Source organism: Mandrillus leucophaeus, unplaced genomic scaffold, assembly GCF_000951045.1.
Source record: "Mandrillus leucophaeus isolate KB7577 unplaced genomic scaffold, Mleu.le_1.0 Scaffold1010, whole genome shotgun sequence".
In the NCBI taxonomy this organism is placed as follows: domain Eukaryota; kingdom Metazoa; phylum Chordata; class Mammalia; order Primates; family Cercopithecidae; genus Mandrillus; species Mandrillus leucophaeus.
In genome coordinates, this window is record NW_012098211.1 from 377958 (window position 1) to 402377 (window position 24420).

The 24420-nt window shown below is 46.7% G+C and overlaps 1 protein-coding gene across 3 annotated transcripts in view; it reads left to right on the top strand.

The window, feature by feature from the left end:
• FAM213A (family with sequence similarity 213, member A) overlaps positions 1–23294 on the top strand; it is a 24475-nt gene extending 1181 nt beyond the window's left edge. The window contains exons 1-6 of one of the 3 annotated variants that reach the window (XM_011975729.1): positions 5011–5238; positions 10891–11070; positions 12834–12925; positions 16306–16446; positions 17775–17939; positions 22288–23294. In XM_011975729.1, the coding sequence (XP_011831119.1) occupies positions 10893–11070; positions 12834–12925; positions 16306–16446; positions 17775–17939; positions 22288–22401 (690 nt within the window). In that variant the 5' untranslated portion in view covers positions 5011–5238; positions 10891–10892 and the 3' untranslated portion in view covers positions 22402–23294. Of the gene's footprint in view, positions 1–5010; positions 5239–10890; positions 11071–12833; positions 12926–16305; positions 16447–17774; positions 17940–22287 lie in introns of those variants that run through there. The other 2 variants (XM_011975744.1, XM_011975737.1) reach the window with 2 other exon arrangements.
• The last annotated feature ends 1126 nt before the right edge of the window (positions 23295–24420 follow it).

Here is a 24420-nt window from a genome sequence, read left to right on the forward strand (position 1 = left end):
ACGGGAACCCGGCGCTGCTGCGGCGGGCTAGGGGCCCCTCTGTCCCCGCCCCCGAGCCTTGAGTGACGCCGACCTTCGTGAATTGTTGGGACAAGGAACAGAGGAGAGGGCTCTGCCCTGGAGCGTGGGCCTGGGGGTGGCCCGGCTGGACCAGCCCTAGGTGTGGACCTGGCAGTCCTCGTCCTTGTCTCTGTGCCCACTTAGGGTCGTGTCTTTTAAGAGGGCACGGTTTCTAGTGTCGTTCAGCGTTTCAGAGGCACCTGTTCCCCCTCTTTCCCAAGAGTCACAAACACCTGACTTTAAATTGGGTAGCGCCCAGTTGTAAACTTAACAACCCTGCTGAGGTCTAGGAATGAAAAGGTAGATATACAACCTGCTCCCAGGGTTGTTGCTGGGGCGGGAGGTGAAGGCGCAGGTGGAGATGGTTAGAGGCAAAGGAAGGGAAATTAAGGCCCAGCCGGACCAGGGCTGTGGGAAGGAGGCGCACCCGGAGTCCACTGTCGGACCTGGGTTCACAGCTGCTCCTGCGCCTCTTTTTCTTGCCACACCATGCTGTCTCCACAGCCCAGCAACCCAGAACTCAGCTTTTTTGTTTGTTTTATTTTAATGTATTTTCCTTTGAACCTGGCAGGTGGTTTTTTAAAAAGAAAATAATCAGGATTTGTTTTGAAAAGCATTGTGAAGGAGTCAGCTTGAATAGTCTTGAATGCTCTTGCTTGGGCCCAGCTTTAGAGAATGAGGGTTGGGATTTCGGCTGCAAACCCCAACTCCTTACCATACTCATTCATCAGAAAACTTCATTTTGGGTACAAATAACGTTTTGAGGGTGATCATTGCTCTAGAAATAAAGAAGAATTATACATCGTATTTATTGCACTTTTTGTGAGGTACTTCACAAGGCACCTCCTATACATTTAATCCTTTGATTCTTGCAACTCTGTAGAAGGTAATTAAGGAAGCATTCCCATTTTACTGATGCAGAACAGTTCCTTGTCCAGGTTTATACAGCTTGCAAGAATTAAAGTTAGATATTGTTGTTGGTGTGGACCTTTCCTATATTCCCCTCTTTTATAAGAGCATGTCGTTTAGTTGAGACCTTCTGCATTACTCCTGAAGGGTACAAAAGACATTTCTGATGATTGTCTAATCTCGTATCATTTAAATGGTGCTCAGAAAGTTTGGATAGGACTGGAACTCTAGGGCTCAAGCCCCAGGCTCTATCCCTATCTAAGAAATAAGGCTGCCGGGAGCGGTGGCTCATGCCTGTAATCCCAGAACTTTGGGAGGCCGAGGCAGGGAGATCACAAGGTCAGGAGATTGAGACCATCCTGGCTAACACAGTGAAACCCCGTCTCTACTAAAAAATACAAAAAATTAGCCAGGCATGGTGGCAGACACCTGTAGTCCCAGCTACTTGGGAGGCTGAGGCAGGAGATTGACATGCACCCTGGAGGCGGAGCTTGCAGTGAGCCGAGATGAAGCCACTGCACTCCAGACTGGGAGAGCGAGATTCCGTCTCAAAAAAAAAGAAGGCAGCTGTTCTGCCAGTTGGATTCTTGCCTTTTTGTGAAATGTTGAGCTGAAGCTCCAAGTTTTCCGCTGCGGCTTGTGTGGTAAGAACCATCCCGAGGTGCTGTGCAGGGAGCCAGCCTCACCTCTGAGCTCAGTGGCCTCTGGCACAGGGAAATTACAACTGAACAGTGCCCTTTGCCTTCTCTGGCGCTGCTAGTGCAGGAGGCAGTTTTGGCTACTATAGGAATAGCATGGAGCAGGCCTACAGGCCAGAGGGGCTGAGACAAGTCAGTGTTTCCATCAGACCAAGTTCAGTATTTTGTGTCTGTCCTGCTTCAGATATCCTGTCTTTATAGGGGCATGAGTGAATCTGAGCCCTGCAAAGGAGAGAAAGATAATGCTGCTTTGCAGTACTCTAGTGCATTGCCGCATTGCAAATTGCCCTTCTTATATAATCTTTATGACAACTCTTTAAAGTGCCCTTGTTTTTAAGAAGACACTGAGGTTCAGAGAGATAAAATAACTCTCAAAGAGAGAAAACCCAGGATTTTTGGCTTTTAGCACAGTGTCTTCTGTGGTATTGCCTTGCCTTCCTATCCACACCCATGTAACTTGATGGAGCCCAGACAGGAGGTTGTGCAAGTGAGATTAGAATGGCTTGCTCTTTGCGGGGCCGCTACAGCTTGAGGAAACAAGAGGACATAATCAGCTACTGGGAAACCCTGAGATACGCCCAAGAGTGAGGAATGTGAGGGCTGGTGCTGCTTTCAGCATCTATTCAGAGGTTTCTGAATCTGGCATTTGAGAGTAGGGCTGGGCCAAAACCAGGCAGATACACACCCCAAGGAGCAGGGCTGAGAGTTGGAGACTGAGGCAGGTAGGTGAGAGCTCATTGCAAGTGACTAGTTTTGTGGTGTTTGAAGACAAGGGTGGGTGGAAGGGCATCTGTTGCTCATAAGGCTCTGTGTGCCTGCATCATCAGTCTGCTAGACAAGGATGGACAGAGTCTTGTTACTCTGGGGAGGAGAGGTGCAGAATGACTTCTCAGCGGAGACTAGGCAATGAGACCCTTAAGAAGACATTTGGCTTCAGATTATAAGCTGCTTACCAAAGATTGGGCTAGGGAGAGGCTGATGTTCTCTCCAGGCAGCAGATTTCCCAGGCCCTGTTTAGGGGCAGTCTTGCTCTTAGCTTGCCTGAGGCCAGTGAACAGGTTTCAAGACCTGCAGGGCCCCACTTCCTGAGCCCGAACTCCCATGCTCTTCCAGCCTTAGAGGCCACTGGCCTGTGGTTGGCTGCCCAGGACTCATCGTGTCCAATGCAGGGTAAACAGTTATGGACTGGAAGTTGGGAGACCCAGACCTGACTCCCAGCGCAGGCCACTGACAACCTGTCCTTCCCATGTGACCTTGGACTAGCCAGCTCCTTCTCTGAGCTTTAGTTTCTTCATTTGCTCAGTAAAATGAAGCTGATTGAGAGCTTTGAGGGAAGGAGAGGGGAACAGAGGAGATCAGAGAAGGAAGATGAAGCATCCTTTCAAGTCTTGTTCACTGAGGGCCTGAGGCAAGGAGGCATGTGCACTCTCAGTTTTTTTGTCTCCCTCAGCACCCTTTCTTGCTTCTCCCTTGTCTCTGCCTCAGGCCCGCTCATTCTGAAGAGGGAGGATTCCCTGGGTGGGGCTGGGCTGGGCAGGTGTACCCTTGATGTTTAGAATATGATGCTGTCTCTACTTGTTTCAGACATGAATTAACTCACCCAGTGCTGATACTTTGTTTCATTAAGACTTTATCAGTTCCTGCCCAGAGGCAGCTCCTGGAACAGTCAGGAGTTAGGCCCCAGGAAGGAGGCAATGTGAATGTGCACACCCAGCAGGAGAACAGTGGTGGCAGGGCTTCCCATGGCTTTCTGGACATCAGATCCCTGTAGTTACAGTCCCATGGTACTTTAGAGTCTTTGGATGTCAGAGCTAAGACAGCTTCTTAGAATTTTGAGTTCCTTCCTCTGTCTATACAGATGATGAGATCCAGGCCCCGAGTTGTCTTCATAGCTTAAGTCAGATCGCCCTGCTAGTGAGCAGTAGAGCAAGGACCCGGCCTAAGGTTACCTAAGTCCCAAGCTAGAGTGTTTTCTTTAATGTCAAGCTAGCCCTGTCCAAAATTACCTTTCATACTGAGCTGAAATTGGAATTGAGTAGCTATAAGTTCCAAGTCTGCCACACTGTGGAATTCTAAGAGTAGAATTCAGATCATTTCATTAACATTTAATGCCTGGTAATTACCAGGATCTGTGTTGAGTGCTGGGGATGCAGAAATGAAGGCGACAACACATTGTGCCACCATCTTGTGGAGACAGACATGTAAATAAATAAAATTTACAAAATCTTCATTTGTGCATTGTGCAGGGTTATGGGTGTGTGTGCACACACATGCATGCTATAGAAGAGATGAGTGAGCAGTCAGTTGTCGGGGCTTTCAGGAAAGGCTTTGGAGAGGAAGTGTTATGTGCGCTGGGCCTTATGAATAAGTAGGCATTTACGTGGTTGGCATGGGTGGGGGGGGCATCCTGGGCAAAGGAAACAACATGAGCAACACTTGCACAGGGAGTGGTCTGAAAAGGGTGCTGCAGGGGCAGGGGTGAGGCCCGAAGGGTGAGCTGAAGCCAAGCTGTGGAGGGCCCCATCAGCTGGCATACTGAGGAGTTAGTGAGAGCCTGAACGCAAGGCAAGGATGTAATCAGGTTGGGGTGTGCTGGGATCGCCGTGACTACGGCATGGAAAATAAACTGTAGAGGACCAGACTAGAACCAGCCAGGTTCAGTTCTGTGGTTCTTGAAATAGGCTAGGGACAGAGTTATAGGGTCCTGGGTTTGGACAGCAGCAGTGAGGTCAAGAAGAGGATGAGTAGCAGATACATTTTACAAGATGGACAGAACTTCCTGAGTTGATGTGGGCAGTGAAGGCAAATGAACAGTAAAATGTGAATCCCCGCCCCCCCCACCCCGAATCTACTGAGCCATGGAACTCCAGCAGAGAAGTAGACTTTAGTTTTGGATGTGGTACAACAGAGATACCTACAAAATCCCCGAGTGGAAACTTTGGGTCAGAACAGCAATAGGAACTTGGAAGTCAATAACAAAGTGGTGGGTGAAGTGCTGGAAGAAGTCACCCAGGAAGGGAGTGTGGGTTGAGGGAAGCCACCGATGTGGCAGAAAAGGAAGGGAAAGCAAAGGGAGGTAAAGAATAGACAGCAGGTGAGGGACCTCAGAGGTGCCAGCTGACTTTCCAGGCCTGGGGTGAGAAATGGGGCAAGGGAACAGGCTGCATAAGGAGCCACAGAGAAAGGGACATCTTTTATTTGCACAAGTGTGACATGTGGGCTCTGTGCGTGCGTTGCTTCTTTAGTCTGCACCGGATAGCAGAGAAGGAGTCTGGTGGCACTTGGGAAATGTTATAATCTGCATGACTGCAAATGACTGAAAGCTTTGCTCAACTTTTTGAAGGTCTAGGGGGCCTTGGCAGCTTTCCACTTAGATGTTTTCTGGAGACTGGCTGTTGGCAGCTGAAGGAGCCCCAGGGTTTCTGGGTGGCCTGGTCCTGCCTGTGGAGTGACTGAGCCTAGGGACCTAGTCCCGCCTCCAGCCCTCCCCTTGCTGCCTGCCCAGGCCCGCCTGCTCACCCCTGGGTATGCTTCTTTGTCAGGAGAAGCAGAGGTGTGGACGCTGTGGATGGTGAGTACCTTGTTCCCAAGTTTGAAGTGTCCGAGGTTGGGGGTAGGACACCATGTGAGGAGGGGAGTTGCCTTATATAGGGAAAAGACAGGGTCTCAAAGCTGGAAACTGAAATTGGGGGTGGGGATGGTGGTGAGGAACCTAGAATGTTCTGACTCCAAAGTGACCTGTTTTTGTTAGACTCATGGGGTGTCACTGGGGATCATTAGGAACCTCCTCATGGAGTTGAAAAAAAAAATGGGACCTGGGGAGGAATTGACTCAGCTTAGCCTAGGGAGCCCCACTGGGTCTCCTCCTCTTGCCCCCATGTTCAGACCAGAGCTGCCACTCTGAGCTGCCACAGCTGTTGTTTGTTTGTGGCTTTATCCTGCTTCATCTTCTGTGGGAGAGGGTGGATGAGATAAGCCCAGCAGTGGGGAAATGAATGCTATAGCTGTGTCAGGTGGGGGCTGGCTCTTCTGTAAACAACCCTACTATTCTGTTCCAGAGAAACTGACCCTTTCCTTAATAGATAGGGGATAGAAAGGGGGAGGAAAGAGAAGGAACATCTGGTATATGGTAAATTTCCTTTAGAGTAAACAGGGTTTGACTGTACATGATGACTGAAAAAATAAGGTGATTAAAAAAAGTTCTCTTTAAGACAAAGGGAATCATACTCCTGGATCTCCAGGACCCACTTCTTTCTTTTTTTCTTTGTTAATCAACAATTATAGCAGATGTAAACCCACTTCTGAATGTGTGGGGAGGAAAGGTAGTCTTTCAAGCTTTGGAGTCCGATTCCTGTTGACTTGGGTCCAGGTTATAGTACCGCTGCCTGCTGGCTCTGTGACACAGGGGAAGTTACTGAACTCTGAACCTCAGCGTTAGCTGCTAAACAGGATACTCTTTCCATCACAAGACTGTTGAGTGAATGAAATTAGGCCATTACTGACTGGCTTCTAAGACCACTGACTGCAGAGGTACGAAGGATTGCTGGCCTGCCTATCTCTGCAATCTTAGAGGACCATGTGAAAATGCATCGTTTCTGTTTAGAAATTAAAGTTCCTTTGATTGTCCTTTTTTGTGCCTAGGAATAATTGTGATTTCAGAATTCGGGGTCTGCTCACTGTGCAGCAAGTCACAGTAGTACATGCTTCAAGACTTGCCAGGATGGGAGCTGCTTTGTAGCCCAGGGCCTTGGGTAAGAGGCTAGGCCTGAGTGCTCGCCAGGTATTCCTGAAAGTGAATTTTCTGTGCTGCTCTCTAGCACAAGACTGGGCTGCTAGAGGCCCGCTGGGTGCGTTCAGTCCATGGAGAGGCCTGACGCTCACCACTGGTCCTAATAACACTCTCAGCATGGTGCTGCAGTGCCTGAGGATGGGGTCCACCGCCCCAGAGGGCTGATTCTCTGCTCACACTTCCAGGATCACAGTGAGAGGTTGGAAGACAGCACTTCTGGGGGTTTTGCGGTCTGGATCGTGTACCCAGCCCTTGAACTTGAGGCATGGAGATGGGGGTCTTTGGAACATAGAAGTTTGAGTTCTCAGGGCTCCTTCAGCACTGACACCTGCCCCAGTCAGCCTGCTGTCTCCCAGCTTAGCTGGCCCCATCCCGACGTAGCCTGTCCATGCTGCCTCCTGTGTCCTATACCGGCTCCAAAGCCACTTCCTTCTGGGTGCTTCTGTGGCTACCCAGACTGGCTGTCATTCCTGCACCACCATAGCCTCATGCCCATACCTTGCCCAAGCTGCCTCACCTTCCCACTTGATTTTTTTGTTATTTGTGTGCCAGGTCTATATTTTCTTGCAGATTGTGTATCATTTTATGTCCTCCCAAATCATCATTTATTGAACAGGTCAGTGCTGAATAAGTGTTTGGAAATAAACGTTGAGTCTAGTTGAGTTGAATTCCCTTGTGCCTGGGAGCAAACATGCCAAACGCCCATCACTGGGCAGTGGGAAGGTGGAGGCTGTTTGCCTCTGAGTGCAGCAGGAGTGTGTTGGAAGAATGTGGAGCTGACTGTGAGGGGCCCTGGACTATCTGAATGCACCGATGTGTCCTAGGAGTCAGAGAGAGTCCATTTGTGGGGTGGATGTAAGCTCGTCTTTGTATACTGACATACAAATGCCCATCAAATCTGTGATCAGAGACCATTCCATGTGCTCCTGAGTCATACACACAAGTCAGAAATCCAGAAACATTTTGGAAATGCATAAAGGTACAGAAGTTGTTCCAGGCTCTGGGAAATTTCTTATTTACAGCAAGAGATAAGAGCTGTGGTTTTCCTCCTAATTGTTCTGTGAACTATAATCCAGTAATGCGTAACTTGCCAAATTAAAGAATTGGAAACAGGCCTGTGTCAGGTTCTTTCCTGTTTGTCCCAAGAACTTTGGTTGTCCATAAGCCATTGTCTTTATCATTCAATTCTGTTGAATACCTTTCAGCATGCACTTGTGGTGAGCCTGCTTTGTACCAGATGTGTGCTGTGCTAGGCATGAGAGATTCAGAGATAAACTGCAGAATGTCCCCAAAGGAGAGAAATCTGACAGGTCCAAACCGGTGTGTCAAGCACATCAGGAGAAATGTGGGTGATGTTTGGACACAGAACTGAGGAGGGGGTGAATCAACACCTCTTGGGGGTAGAAGTGGGAGGCTGAAAGTAGGGAGCTGGCAGAACATCAGGGAAGCCTTCTTAAAGAGGCCTTTGAGTCGTGAAGCACAGAATGAAATAGGATATTCCAGGCAGAGGGGTAGAGATGTGTGCATGTCTGTAATGTTCTGTTCTCAGGGTCTTGGCGGAGGGCCCAGCTCTCCAAGGCCAGACCGCCCTCGTGACTTGACTTTATTCTGGCGGCTGATGGCCAACCAAGCACGAAGTCCTGAATTCTTTGCTCTAACACAATGCTGCTCAAACTTTAATGTGCTTATGAATTAATTGTCTGCCAGTCCGACTAAAAGGCAATGTAAGATTCCTTAGTTCGAAGGTGGGGGTTGAGATTCTATGTTTGTAGATGGTGCCATTTATGGGTTACATTTTGAATAGTGGGTAGTAAGAAACTCTTCTTTCTTAGCACAGGTCCCTCATGTCAGACACACCATAACAGCACCCCCTTCCCCAACACACACATGCACTGATTTTCCCCTTCTTTTTCCTCTTCCCAAGTATATAGATGCCAAATTCCTCTTTCTTAGATGTTGTTTTTGTTTGGTTACCCGCCTTACCTGGAACTTCTTTTCTTCTTTTTTTTTTTCTTTTTTAAAGACAAGGTCTTGCTCTGTCACCTAGGCTGGAGTTCTGGGCTAAAGTGATCCTCCCACCTCAGCCTCCCAAGTAGTGGAGACCACAGGCATGTGCCACCATGCCCAGCTAATTTTTTATAGACAAGGTCCTCCCGTGTTGTCCAAGCTTGTTCCAAACTCCTGGGCTCAAGTAACCCCCTTGCCTCAGCCTCCCAAAATGCTGGGATTACAGGCATGAGCCACTGTTCTCAGCCAAGGTTCTCTCTCATTCCTTTTAAAAAAAAATTATTTTAGATTCATGGGGTACATATGCATATTTGTTACATGGGTATATTGTGTAGTGATGGAGACTGGGCTTCTAGTGTACCCGTTATCCAAATAGTGACCCTTATACCCGATAGGTAATTTTCACCCCACCCTGCCCCCCACACTCCCCTCTTCAGCAGTCCCCAGTGTCTGTTATTTCCATCTTTATATCCATGTGTACTATTGATTAGCTCCCACTTATAAATGAGAACATGTGGTATTTGATTTTCTGTTTCTGGGTTAGTTCACTTAGCCTGATGGTCTCCATCTCCACCCATGTTGTTGCAAAGGACATTATTTCGTTCTTTTTTATGGCTGCCTCTTTTATTTCTTAAATCTGAATTTCCAGGTGGCTTCAGTGCTAGTCTGGCCTACCCTTTCCTTCCCAAAGTCACCACCAACTCACTCCCACCCCCACCTCATGCAGTGCACCCCTCACAGCCCCCACCCTTGGCAGTGACATTCAGATTTCCAGGGCCTTTCTTGATCCTTTGGAGACATCCTCTCCTGGCCAAGTCCTGCAGGGAGACTTGAGCTGGAGGTTCGATGGGCTGGGGTCAGGTGGGCCACACAATTACCCACTCCCAGGCCTATCCCCGGTGATCTAAGCACACGGAAGCAGGCTGGTACTTAGGGAGGAAGGCACCAGGGTATGCCAGAGCTTAGGATGGCGTGAGGACCAAGTGGAAAGATAGATATTGTAAGTGGTTGTTGGGAGAAGGAAGACTGGAGGTGGGGGTACCTTGTGGACTGCTTCCAGGAGCTCCCACCCACAGGCACAAGTCTTCCTAGCTGGAGAGAGCCTTAGGCACCCAGGCAGAAGTCGGGAACAAGGCTGAATTCTGACAGAACCTGCCTGGAGCTCCATTTCAGTTGCAGAGACCCTTACCTTATGCAGCTGTCTTTTGCCCAGCCTCCTCTGCAGATGCCATAGGACCTCCTCTTTTCTTTTCTTTTTCTTTTTTTTCTTTTTTCTTTTTTTTTTGAGGCTGAGACTTGCTCTGTCACCAGACTGAAGTGCAGTGGCACCATCTCAGCTCACTGCAACCTCTGCCTCCCGGTTTCAGGCGATTCTCCTGCCTCAGCCTCCCGAATAGCTGGGATTACAGGCATGTGCCACCATGCCCAGCTAATTTTTGTATTTTTAGGAGAGACAGGGTTTTCACTATGTTGGCCAGGATGGTCTTGATCTCACGACCTCGTGATCCACCCGCCTCGGCCTCCCAAAGTTCTCGGTTTACAGGCATGAGCCACCGTGCCCTGTCAGGACCTCCTCTTTCTGGTATAACACCTGCATTTGTTTGGCAGACATCTGTGTAGTTCTGTTCACAGGAGAAAAAAGTCAGATTACTAAACAGCAGTGTTTAACAGTGGCCATCAGTAGGTGGTAGCTTCAGAGAGTATTTGCTTTCTTATCAACTATGGTTTCATGTATTCTCTTCATTTTGTTTTTTACTGTAAGCCTATTTTGTTTATATAATGAGGCAGAAATAAAGCTCTTCTCAATTGGGAGAAATTACTACCTGCCTATAATGAATGAGGCCCTGCTGGGCACTGGCTGGGGGCTTAATGACCAGGGTATGGTCCCTGTTTCTGGAGGGTCCTCAAACTAAAGAGGAAAGAAGATAGGGGAACAAAACAGTGTGGTTGGTGTTCTAAGTATCCTCTGATCACAGACGAGAAAGCTGCCCCTACCCAGGCACGTGATCCTGAGCCACCTGGATTGTGAGGGAGAATTAGGCATTGATGAGGAGGGGAATGAGGAATTAGTCTGCCTACAGGGGACATAGTTCGGCACAGCTCCACGGGAGCTGGGGGCTGCAGCCTGGGGCATGAGAAGAGAGAGTAGCAAGAGAAGCAATTGAGACAGCTGTCCTTTCTCTGTCATCACTCCTGACGCCCTGGTGAGCTCCATGGTGCAGGAACCTCCATGTGTGTGCTACATCCCCAAGTTCTGGTGGCAGCAGGTGCTTAGCAGCCCTTGTCCAGTCTCGCCTCTGACACTGCTGCTCCCCTCCTCTGTCCTGACCTCCTGGTTGGCTGTCCTGCCAGAACCTTGCCTGGAAGATGAAATTCCAGCTACCCTGTGGGAGCAGTAACGCCTTCTTCCTTCTTCTCAATCTCCAGAAATGTCTTTCCTCCAGGACCCAAGTTTCTTCACCATGGGGATGTGGTCCATTGGTGCAGGAGCCCTGGGGGCTGCTGCCTTGGCATTGCTGCTTGCCAACACAGACGTGTTTCTGTCCAAGCCCCAGAAAGCAGCACTGGAGTACCTGGAGGATATAGACCTGAAAACACTGGAGAAGGGTAAGTGGTGACCCTTCAGGTCTCAGTACTTTTCCAAGGAGCTGAGATACAGGCTTACTTACTGTTTTCTTTCTAAACTCTCTCCTTTTTTTAATTGAAAAGATAATATAACAACATTAGGAAAAATTTAATAACAATTTTTAAACTAGCAATAATTCTATTACCCTAACACAGTAATTTATGTTTTGGCATATTCCTTTCCATGTGTACATATTACATAGTTGTGCTTGGCTTGGGTGCTGTTTTATATTTTAGCTTTTCTTATCAAAAGCATTTTTCATTCTCTGTTGTTGTCTCTGTAACTATAATGATAAATTGCTTCATAATATTTAGTAATAATTACAATCTTTTACTAAACCAGTACTTCCAGAGTGTATTCTGAGGAATTCCAGGCTTGTGGGATCGTCAAACTGAAAGGAGTTCTGAGTGAACAAGTATGAGAGACGCCTTTTATCCAATTCCATGCTCCTGATGCTCAGCACAGACATATGCTTTTTAGAACGAGGTGTCTGGATTGCTGCTGATTCAGGCATGGCCAGCCTCTCCCTGTGAAGAAGCTGCGGTGTCTGAGGAATCACTTCACGGTCGCCCGTTAGAGCAAACCTGCCTGTCTCCCTCTTCTGGGGGACCACTAAGAGTCCATTGTGGACAGCTTAGAGCCACACACTCAAATGTGTTAGCTCTGCCTCCTTGCTGTGTGCTCTCAGTGTTAGAGCTGTAGCTTGGTGGGATTTCAGTCATGCCAGTGGTGTGGCAAGAGAGTTGGAGTGGTGAAGGTCTCATTGATGGCGTGGTCACCGTGTTAGCCCCCCAGGTGGAAGTCATCGTCATCTGTTTAGTAAGTAAGGAAGCTTGCCAAAGGAAGGCAGGAGGTTGTACAGGTTTAGAGTAGGTCACCTTAGTAAGGTGCTAAGAGAGAGAGACCTGTTAAGCTTTGTTCAATCCAGGGTTTCCCAATCTTACTTATTTGATTACAGACTCTTCTCCTCACCCTCTCACCCACCTGACCCCACTTTTTTTTTCCCACATAACATCCACGGGAATATGGATCCCTCTGGGAAATACTAAAATAATAAGGGCTCATATTTATTGAGCCCTCACCAACTCTATATTACCAGACATTGTGGTGAGCACTTTTATATTCATCTTTCAATATGCCCTGTAGCCCAAAGTGGAACTACTAGATATTTGCATTTTACAAATGAGGAAGCTGAGGTTCAAAGAGCAAAAATAACTTGCCTAGGGTTACACAGCTAGATTCAGACTTAGTTGGACCTTAGAGCTGGGCTTGAACTACAGTACTCTACTACCCCAAAGCATTTTATTCCTAGGCATCTTCTATCCTCCTCTGTTAATAATATTGCAGTTACCATATTTAGGTTAAAAATTTGAGACTCAGTTTGGACCATGTTTCTGTTCTAAAGGATTATTATACAATATCTGATGACATCGGCAATAGACAAAATGGCCATTTTTCCAGAAACGTCCCACTTCTGAATGTTCAGGTTGGAAAAAAGATTTTCATGGTGGGAGGGACCTACTGGATATATAATAGGATTCTTAAGCTTGGTTAACTTTCCTCAGGAAGGTGAGTATTCCGTCTGTGTTTCCTGTGTGTTTTTCCCCACGTGTGAAATGCCTCTCCAGGTCCTCTGCTAGGCCCGGGTCTCTGACCTCAGCTGGACTTAGTGTGGTTCATGAGCTGCTTAGTGATTGGGGCTGGGCCAGGAGGAGATATCGAATTTCCTTTTTTTCTCCCTTAGAACCAAGGACTTTGAAAGCAAAGGAGCTATGGGAAAAAAATGGAGCTGTGATTATGGCCGTGCGGAGGCCAGGCTGTTTCCTCTGTCGAGAGGTGAGTGCAGATGAGATATATTCAGAGAACGATCCTGGCAAGTAGGGGCCATTGTTTTCTGGCCAGAACTGAGGGCCCGTAAGCCAGCTTTAGCCTTTTACCCACATGGTCTGTTCTGTTATTTGCTCTAGGTATTTCTTTTGATTTGTGGTCTATTTCTGTTTTTTGTTTGTTTGTTTGTTTTTTAACAACTCGCCCTCTCCTACTGGGGTTAGCAACACATCTGACTTTCCCTTAGTACTCCCAAGCCTTTCACCCTGTGCTGTACCTTCTGAGTCCTGGACCATCTTCCAGTTTAATCAGGGGCAGCGACCAGGTCCAATTCCATGCTTCTGATGCTCATCACAGACATACGAGGTGCCTCGATTCCTCCTGATTCGGGTGTGATCAGTCCCTCCCTGTGATGAAGCTGCAGTGTCAGAGGAAACACTTCAAGGTCACCTATTAGAGCAGATCTGCCTGTCTCTGTCTTCTTGGGGAGCTCCTAGAGTCCATCGTGGACAACTGAGAGCCACATACTCACATGTTAGCTCTGCCTGCTTGCTGTGTGCTCTTGGCATTGAATCTGTAGCTCAGTGGGATTTTATTCATGCCAGTAGTGCATTTGGCATGAGAGTTTGTTGAAAGTTGGAGCTCACTGACTGGGTGGTCTCCAGGTTGGCCCCTTGAGGGGAAAACATCATCTATTTATATGTAATGGAGCTTATCAATGGAAGGAAGGAACTGTGATTGTTGAAACACAAAATGCTAGTGTCAGAAGGAACATTGCAAATACTTGGATCTAGCCTTGTCCCTTTGTAGGTGGGCAAACTGAGGACCAGAATGGTTAGTGGCCTGTTTGTGATCACACAGCCTGTCAGTGGCAGAAGACCCAGATTCTGAAATTACTGCCCTCCCTGGGAGAAAACTGGGAATGACAGTGTTCCTGCTCTTGATACAACTTTGCATCTCAAGCAGTGGCTGTGGCCCTGTCCAAATTGTCATCGTCATTCTTCTGGTTCCCTGAGGCACCACCTTTCAGCCTTGCCGATCTCTCCATGCTTGTGTGATTGGGCTGGTGAAGAATCCACTTGCGCTGCTGGATGCATGTGATGCCTGCAGTACCCTACCCCCAGGGCACTGTGTGCCTGCTATCTCAGTGGGTCCTCACCGTGGCCCTTGGAAATACAGCTTGTTGTTTTACTCTCATTTTATTATTCTCATTACAGAGGAGGAAACAGTTACAGAGGTTGTAACAAAGCCACCTTGATCAGGGAGATGTATTAATTTCCTATTGCTGTAACAAATTACCTCAAACTCAATGGCTTTAACCAGCACAGATTTATCTTGTAGCTCTAGAGGTCAGAATTTCAAAGCGGAAACTGGTTGCATTCTTTCTGAAGGCTATAGGGGAGAATCCATTTCTTTTGCCTTTTCCAGCTGCTAGAGGTCACCTATGTATATTGGCTTATGGCCCCTTCCTCTATTTTTAAGTCAGCAATGGCTGACAAGTCAGCTACAGCATGGAAGCCTGTTTTGACTTGATTTCTCGGGGCCATTAAAATCCAGAAGGTTCCAAGAGCAACAGCTCTCCCTAATTATAATCTGTTTCCCTCTGTATTGATCTGTGCCCACATAGAACATTTAGTGGAAACTTATGTTTCCAAAAAGATGGGTGGATGGCAGTCTGAGTTATTTTGAGTGGCCCAAATAGCAGGTATGTGACTCAGTTTCCACGTCATGCCTTTGTATAGTGCCACATCAGGAGTAAAGAGCCAGGAAAAGTGAGTAAGACCTTTCATCTCAGCCAGGTGCAGTGGCTCACGCCTATAATCCCAGCACTTTGGAAGGCTGAGGTGGGAAGATCAACTTGAGCCCAGGAATTTGAGACCACCCTAGGCAACATAGCGAGACCCTGTTTCTCTTTAAAAAAAAAAAAAAAAAAAAATTAGCCAAGCATGGTGGTGTGCACTTGTAGTCCCAGCTTCTCAGGAGGCCGAGGCAGGAGGATTGCTTGAGCCCAGGAGTTCAGGGCTTCAGTGAGCTATGATTGTGCCACTGTAGCTAGGCAACAGGGCAAGACTGAAAAAAAAAAAAAAAAAAAAAAAAAAAAAAAAAAAGGCCAGGTGTGGTGGCTCACACTTGTACTCCCAGCACTTTGGGAGACCAAGGCAGGTGGATCACTTGAGGTCAGGAGTTCAAGACCAGCCTAGCCAACATGACAAAACCCCATCTCTGCTAAAAATACAGAAAATTAGCCAGGTGTGGTGGTGCGCCCCTGTAATCCCAGTTACTTAGGAGGCTGAGGCGTGAGAATCACTTGAATCCAGGAGGTGGAGGTTGCATTGACCTGAGATTGTGCCACTGCACTCCAGCATGGGCGAATAGCATAGGCGACAGAGCAAGACTCCATCTCAAAAAAGACCTTTCATATCACAAAAAGGTGGTTTTTGATTATATCAAACATTGTAGTCCTCTGTTCTAGGGCAAAATTTGCCAGTCACTAAAACTCTTGATAAATGTAATCAGTTCTGCCTCATTAGTTGTCTTTTTTCTTACTCTAGAAAACAAATGAAAAATTAAATGTAGTTGCAACCATACAACAGCGTATTTGTATTGGAGATGAGTAGATTGCATTTAAAAGGATTTGCCGCTCATTCTTTTAATTCTGACACCAAATGTGAAAAAAAATTGAGTTCTTAATGTTGAAGCTTTACCATGACTCATGCAGTTTCCCTCATTCATCTAGCTCACAGTTCCTGAGAGTCGAGGGTGTCTGCCTCTCAGCTCAGCTGCATTCTCCCCATTGTCCCCCTTCAAATCTTTCCACCTGGTATTTAGCACCTGTTTTACACCCAGCCATGTTCTAGGCACTGAGGGTTCCAAGAAATGGAAGACATAGTTTCTAACTATTAGAAACATTTGGGAATTTAAGAGACAACATTCAACTTAGTGGTAACATGCAGACTTAGTACAGAAAATGTCACCAAACAGGGAAGATAGGATATGCACAGAAAAGCAGAGCTTTACTTCAGGGTGGACTAGCCAGGGAGATCTTTTTAGAACAGGGATACCTTTCCAGAGGGTAGGTTTGAGCTGAAGAGAGAAGGAAGGTTATGGCCAGAGGAGCGTGTGTCTGGCTGGGCCCTTGTGTTAGTTTGGTCTAGTGCAGGGAAGGGGCTGGGAGATGAGGCAGGAGAGAAGCATTGTGGGCAGGAGGAGAGGTTGTGTTTGGGTATGGCTGCGCCCAGGCTATGGTTAGGACAGCCATAACAGGAGCCTTGCTTCTGCTTCCCACTGGAGAAGACAAGGAGCCTGGGCTGCGGAGGAAATCTGACACCCTATGTGGAGGCCCACAGCCAGCTGGCACAGATGTCCCTGAACTGTTGTGTCTTCCACAGGAAGCTGCGGATCTGTCTTCCCTGAAAAGCATGTTGGACCAGCTGGGCGTCCCCCTCTATGCAGTGGTAAAGGAGCACATCAGGACCGAAGTAGAGGATTTCCAGCCTTATTTCAAAGGAGAAATATTCCTGGATGAAAAGGTGTGTGTGCTGGCAGGCTTTTAGACACAGAGTGCTAGGGATTGTGCTCAGCTGTGTGATAGTCGGGTGGCCCAGGTATGTCTGACCTGGAGCTGGAGGCTGGCCTTCCCTTCAGCTGTCCTGAACTTGCAAGGCCTTTTTTCAGCCCCCTGAGCAGAGCATGATCAGACATTTTAAAGCTGTCCTCTCAGTTACAGACAGTCCCTGACCATCTGATGGTTTGACTTACGATATTTCAGCTTTGTGATGGTGCAGAAGTGATAAGCTTTTAGTTTCTTCATTTCTTCAAGAACCCATAGAGCCATTCTGTTTTTCACATTCAATATTCAATAAACTACATAAGTTATTCAACACTTCATTATAAAATAGGCTTGTGTTACATGATTTTATTCAACTGTAGATTAATGAAAGTGTTCTGAGCATGTTTAAGGTAGTGTAGGCTAAGCTATGAGGTTAGGTGTATTAAATGCATTTCAATATAAGATATTTCAACTTATGTTGGGTTTACAGGGACATAATCCCATTGTAAGTTGAGGAGCATCTGTATTACTTAAGCCTTTCCTGCCGTGTGAACTGGGAGAGTAGGAAATAGCTGAAACTCCAACAGGTTCCTCCACTATTGGGGGCCTAGTGCAAAGCCCCACACCCTGTCCCTTAATTCATTTCTTTCTTTCTCTTCTGCTCCCACCTCTGCAGAAGGTAGCACTGTTACCATCCTGTCAGGTGGAAGGCTAGTGAGAAGGTAGAGTCAGAATTGAAAGCTATGGGTGTCACCCTAGGTCGGGCCTACCTTGAGGTCAGAAACTGGACCCAGCAGAGTTCTGTTTCCTTGGCAGTTGAGAATGGACCTGTATTGGCTAGGCATTGTGGCTTATGCCTGTAATCTCAGCTCTTTGGGAGGCCGAGGTGGGCAGATCACTTGTGGTCAGGAGTTCAAGACCAGCCTGGCCAATGTGTGAAACCCTGTCTCTGGTAAAAATTCAAAAATTAGCTGGGTGTGGTGGCGGGCCCTTGTAATCCTAGCTACTTGGGAGGCTGAGACAAGAGAATCGTTTCAACCTAGGAGGTGGAGATTGCAGTCAGCTGAGATTGCACCATTGTACTCTAGCCTGGGTGACAGAGCAAGACTCTATCTCAAAAAAAAAAAAAAAAAAAAAAGAGTGGACCTGGATGTGGGCAGTGTGTGTGTGTTGGGTGGGAGAGAAGACTGGAACCAGCAGCCTTTTGAGTCTTTGCCTGAGTACCAGTGCTCCGTCGGTAGCCTTTCCTGCTTGAGGAAGGCAGGCAAGTAGAGTACTCATATGGGATCTGTCTTTCTCACTCCACAGAAAAAGTTTTATGGTCCACAAAGGCGGAAGATGATGTTTATGGGATTTATCCGTCTGGGAGTGTGGTACAACTTCTTCCGAGCCTGGAATGGAGGCTTCTCTGGAAACCTGGAAGGAGAAGGCTTCATCCTTGGGGGAGTTTTCGTGGTGGGATCAGGAAAGCAGGTGAGTTCTTGATGTTTACTTGTGGTCTGTAGGTGTCTGTGTCTGTGAGCGTGAGACCCCAACCAGAGGCTGGAGTGGGGTTTGACTTTCCCTGTTTTGGGTCTCCTAGCCTTCCTTCTAGCAAGCCAGGGAACATGAAGAAGGGAAGGGAAGGCAGTTGTTGTTTATCACACATCTTTCTCTGCTAGTACCTCATACTTGAATCTACTCACTCATCACAGTGACACCATGAGACAGTTTGATCGTTTTTCAGACAAGGAACTTAGAACTGAGAAGGGATGAGCAGCTGCACAAGGAGCACAGCTCATCAGTGGCACTGCTGGGGCCTGAACCCAGGTTTGCTGACTTTATAGTTTTGTTTTCTGTGCTTGAACAAAAGCATAGTTTTATTGTTTTTGAATTTATTCCCTTGCAGTGTTCCAGGCCACCATGGATGGATGATAGAAAAGAAATAAGAGGAGAAAATAAGGAATAGAACCAGGCCTAATTAGGGGAAGTGGCAAGGAGGTGGCGGGGAGATGATGCTTTTTCCTATGGGGATCTTGGTGTCAGGGCTGGCCTAGGAAAGGTATCTGACTCCTCTGCAAACAGGCTGTTATATCAGGTCCTGACTGTAAGGCTCCACAAGCAGCATGGAGCCCTAGGGAAAGGTGTGGAAAGGAGGAATGGGGTCTCTGTAGGCCCAAGAGCCAGGTTGGCAGTTGTTTGTGTCAGGGTCTAGGCAGCCTTGAGCCATAGTGGCTCCCCTGCCCTGGAGGGCAGTGTCAGCAGAGGCCAGGAGGATGTGTAGCAGGAATGGGGCAAAGTGGATGAGAGGGCTGGGCGCGGTGGCTCACACCTGTAACCCCAGCACTTTGGGAGGCCAAAGCATGCGGATCACTTGAGGCCAGGAGTTCCAGACCAGACCAGATTGGCCAACATGGCAAAATCCCATCTCTACTAAAGAAAAACTTAAAAAATTAGCCGGGTGTAGTGGTGCACACGCCCATAGTCCCAGCTACTTGGGAGGCTGAGGCAGCAGAATCGCTTGAATCCAGGAGGTGGAGGCTACAGTAAGCTGAGATTGTACCACTGAACTCCAGCCTAGGCGACGGAGCAAGACTCCCTCTCAAAAAAGCAAGTGGATGAGGGAAGGGTATGGGAGAAGGACCTGGAAACTGGTGGCCTGACTTCTAGGCCTGTCTCTGTCAATTTTGGACATGACATTAACGTATAGAAAGTGTTTTCTTTCTGTAGAAAGATGGGGTTTATCTGCATTGTTGGATCTCACTATTAATGTTGATAATTACATACTCTTCCCAATTTGGGAGGAATAAAAGGGAATAGAAATCCTTCAAGTTTAAGCTTTCTTTTTTTTTTTTTTTTTTTTTTTTTTGAGATGGAATCTCACTGTGTCGCCCAGGCTGGAGTGCAGTGGTGCAATCTCAGTTCACTGCAAGCTCCACCTCCTGGGTTCACGCCATTCTCCTGCCTCAGCCTTCAAAGTAGCTGGGACTATAGGCACCCGCCACCACGCCCGGCTAATTTGTTTGTATTTTCAGTAGAGACAGGGTTTCACCATGTTAGCCAGGATGATCTCCATCTTCTGACCTTGTGATCCACCCGCCTCGGCCTCCCAAAGTGCTGGAATTACAGGCGTGAGCTACCACACCTGGCCTAAGCTTTATTTCTTACATCTTCCTTTTACAGCTTGGTAACTGATTCACTTGACTGTATTAGAATTAAGCATAAAATGGTGTCTGATTTATCATAAACCTATTTGCTAATTTTCTGGTAAATCTGTCAAAATGTCTTAGTAATAATGGTTACCAATGAGTGCCTGTCTTGTTCTACGTGCTTAAGTACATGATCTCGTGTCTTCCTCACAACCAATCTAGGATGTTAGGCATTTTTATTCCCATCTACATATACAGCAGTGGGCCTAGAGATTTAAAATAACTCAGCCAAAGACACAGCTAAGTGGTACAATGGAAATGAAACTTAAGAACTCAAATCTGTCAAACTCCGGAGACCCTGCCCTGTCCTGCCTGGCCCCTAGCCTCTCCTTGGAGGTGTTTCCTAGCGACCACTTCCTGATATCCTTATGCTTGGGCAGGCCACTTCCCCAGTGGATTGCCCATCCTCTTCCCACTCGGACACTGTGGGGTTCCTTCCCCTACCCGCCTCTGCCTTCTCATGGCCTCTAGGGCAGGGCTTGGCATGCCTGCCAGCCTTTTCTTGCCTGGTGATGACTCATCTGGTGCTCATGGGCCCTACTGGCACGTTTCTGATGTTGCTAGGTGTGTTTGACTTTGTTGGTATTCCCTGGAGCCCCTGGCCTTCATTCTCCCAGGTGGAAGGTTAACTGGCTAGCTGAACTTCAGGACTTACCTCAGTTCTTGTTGGGTGCAGAGGTGTTGTAGTCTAAAATTGGGGTGGTGGGGATTTCCTTTTTTTTTTTTTTTTGAGACAGAGTTTCACTCTTGTTGCCCAGGCTGGAGTGCAATGGCACGATCTCAGCTCACTGCAACCTCCACCCCCCGGATTCAAGCAATTCTCCTGCCTCAGCCTCATGAGTAGCTGGGATTACAGGCACCTGCCACCTTGCCCAGCTAATTTTTGTATTTTTAGTAGAGACAGGGTTTCACCATGTTGCAGACTGGTCTCAAGCTCCTGACCTCAAGTGATCTACCCGCCTCGGCCTCCCCAAGTGCTGGGATTATAGGCGTGAGCCACCATACCTGACCTGAATTTTCTTTTTAATAACAATCTTGAAAGCATTCTTAAAGAAGAAGTAGCTGGACAACATAGCAAAACCCCATCTCTATAAAGAATAAAAAAGTTTAGCCGGCGTGGTGGCATGCACCTGTAGTCCTGGCTATTTGGGAAGCTGAGGCAGGAGGATTTCTTGAGCACAGGAGTTCAAGGCTGCAGTAAGCTATGATCGCACCACTGAACTACAGCCTGGGAAACAGAGCAAGACCCTATCTCTAAATAAATAAAAAGTGTATTTGCACTACAGAAAATTTAAAAACAGCAGAATATTAGAAGGTGGGGAAAACCATCCTATGAGCTCAACCACCATGGACAATCCATTGGAACAAAGCTGAGTGAACTTTCCTTTTGTTTTGCTTTGCTTTAGAAAATTATACCTTACTAAACTAGATGTTCTTTTTTCATTTAACAGTGAACATTTTCCTATGTCATTATTATATTCTTAGTTTTTTGTTGGTGTTTTTTTTTTGTTTTGTTTTGTTTTTTAGATGGAGTCTCGCTGTCACCCAGGCTGGAGTGCAGTGGCATGATCTTGGCTCACTGCACTCCAGCCTCCCAGGTTCAAGGGATTATCCTGCCTCAGCCTCCTGAATAGCTGGGACTAAAGGCTTGAGCCACCATACCCGGCTAATTTTTGTATTTTTAGTAGAGACTGAGTTTCACCATGTTGGCCAGGCTGGTCTCGAATTCCTGACCTCAAGTGATCCACCCACCTCAGCCTCCCAAAGTGCTGAGATTACAGGTGTGAGCCACTGCACCCAGCCTATTAGTGTTTTTAATGTCTGTATCATGGTTTATTGAGCAAGTAAATATAATTTTCTGATCTGCTTCCCCATAATCACCATAGTGTGGTGGGACTTTTTTTTTTTAAAGTCTCTGTAAATAATGACACAGTGTATTTACAGATTTTCTTTTTAAGATGAGCTTCCAAATGTAATGAATCAAAGAACTCGAACAAGGATTCCTTGATGCTGATCTCAAACATGTTATTTTGTCTTTTTTTTTTTTTTTTTTTTTTTTTTTTTTTTTTTTTTTATACCACTTCTGACTTTAGATAACTTTGGGGTATCCTGCGCCTTAGTGCATTTTTCTTCACTGTATGAGAAGAAAGTGGCTTCCAGTTTCTTAGGAGACTAAAGGAAAAAGAGGATCTCTCTTTTAGATGGTCGTTCAGTGCCTTCTGAAGTCTAACCTCTGAGCTCCACTTCCACATCTTTGGGCCTTTCTGTGTTAGCTTCATTTTTTTTTTCTCTTCACCTGGTATGTTCTTTTACCTGCTTCTCTACCTGTAAACATCCTGGTTACCCTCCATGCTTTATCATCTGTGAGGCCTTCCCTGCTTGTCCTTGTTGTGCTTTATCACTTCTGACTTCCTGCTTCTTGGGAGCTGCTGGTACAGGCCAGATAGATGTGGCCTTCCCCAGTCTATCTTCCCTCAAAGACTGAACTCCTTGAGGGCAGGAGCCAGGCCATATTTGGATCTGTGTCCTTTGCTGTTCAAGCAAAAGGCTTGACAGACAGCTGGTCCTTGATGCCTGTCTCCTGAACGAACGATTTAGGATGAGGACTGACATTACCTCTTGTTTCCTTTTAGGGCATTCTTCTTGAGCACCGAGAGAAAGAATTTGGAGACAAAGTAAACTTACTTTCTGTTCTGGAAGCTGCTAAGATGATCAAACCACAGACTTTGGCCTCAGAGAAAAAATGATTGTGTGAAACTGCCCAGCTCAGGGATAACTAGGGGCATTCATCTGTGTTCATGGGATGTATTGTTTCCACTTGTGTCCCTAAGGAGTGAGAAACCCATTTATACTCTACTCTCAGTATGGATTATTAATGTATTTTAATATTCTGTTTAGGCCCAGTAAGGCAAAATAGCCCCAAAACAAGACTGACAAAAATCTGAAAAACTAATGAGGATTATTAAGCTAAAACCTGGAAAATACAAGGCTTAAAATTGACTGCCGGGCTGGGTGCAGTGGCTCACACCTGTAATCCCAGCACTTTGGGAGGCCGAGGTGAGCAGGTCACTTGAGGTCAGGAGTTTGAGACCAGCCTGGGCAACATGGTGAAACCCTGTCGCTACTAAAAATACAAAAATCAGCTGGGTGTGGTGGCAGGCACCTGTAGTCCCAGCTACTTGGGAGGCTGAGGCAGGAGAATCACTTGAACCTGGGAGGTAGAGGTTGCAGTGAACCAAGGTCATGCCACTGCACTCCACCCTGGGTGACTGAGACTCCATCTCAAAAAAAAAGAAAAATTGGTTGCTGTGCCTCATTACAAATGCATATGGTGTTTGAGTGCTGTTGTTTGAAATTATTTTTCTTTTTGGGTCTTCAAAAATCCAAGAAAAGTTGATGATTGACTTGAAGATTACAGAATTTAAGGGTTTTTGGCATGTGTGTTTTCTATTGATAACTGGTTATACAATGTCGAAGTAATACTTTCATAATAGAATTGACATGCTCCAGGATAGTTTGACAAAGGTAAATTATAAAGTGAAATCTCTCGTTTCATTATCTTCCATTCTAACCTCAGAGATCTGTTTCTCTAGAAGAAGTGACCATCTCTGACTTTAATAAAATTATGCACCAGAAATCACCTGTATGTACAAGATTTTCTGATAAAACTAAGAATTATATTTACCATATAATTGGCTGAAAGTAAAAAAAAGTCATCATTCTCCATGGCTAAGGGGTAAAGTGCCTGGGGGGATTCCTCTGGTTCTAGCTATCTAAGTGGTTTGAAAATGACTAGGAAGAATTCATCCCGTCATTCATGTTAGTAATTTTGCTCTCTTTCCTAGAGGAATGACTTTGGAAGTGTTTAAAATTGGCAGCTGTTTTTCTGTTGGTCTTTTAGCCTAATTTGGCAAATCAGAAGAAAGGACATAGCGATGATGAAATATAACTTAATTTCTTAATCTTTTTTGTTTGAATTTTGTCATGTAAGTTTGAGTGACATCATCAAGAGCCACCAGGGAGCTTGGCCGCAGGGAGTCTATTCAAGGCATGAAACTGGCCCAGGAGTAGAAAGGTGGGGGTGGAAATAGGAATTAGTGTTTACCCAGGGTTTACCCAGGGGAGTGGCCCAGCCAGGAGGAGAAGGCTGTCAGTGTTTACCCAGGAAAGCAAGAATGGATACTGACGTTGGACGTAAAGCTGGGAAAGTAGGAGAGCATCGGGATTGAGTATGCAGAGTGAGTTAGGGGTGAGTGGTTCAGGACTAAGACCCACTAAGACCATGCCTGCATCTGACTTCATGTAGCAGTGGCTGCACGGAGTATGCACAGGCCCATAAAGGGCTGGGCTTTTGCAGCATTTGAGGCCACAGCCTTTGGTACTTGCACAGCGTTGGTACCTGTCATCCCTGGTACTCCAGCTACTGATAGGTAACTCAATACCTAAACTTACAACTTTAATACCTAAGACACTTGATGCTGAAACAGTTCTCTTGCAACTAGAGAAGAACCTGAGGTCAAGTGTGGTGACTCACGCCTGTAATCCTTAGCACTTTGGGAGGTCGAGGTAGGAGGATCACTTGAGGTCAGGAGTTCGAGACCAGCCTGGCCAACGTGGTGAAACCCCATCTCTACTAAAAATACAAAATATTAGACAGACGGGGTGGTACATGCCTGTAATCCCAGCTACTTGGGAGGCTGAGGCAGGAGAATCACTTGAACCCAGGAGGCAGAGGTTGCAGTGAGCCGAGATCGTGCCACTGCACT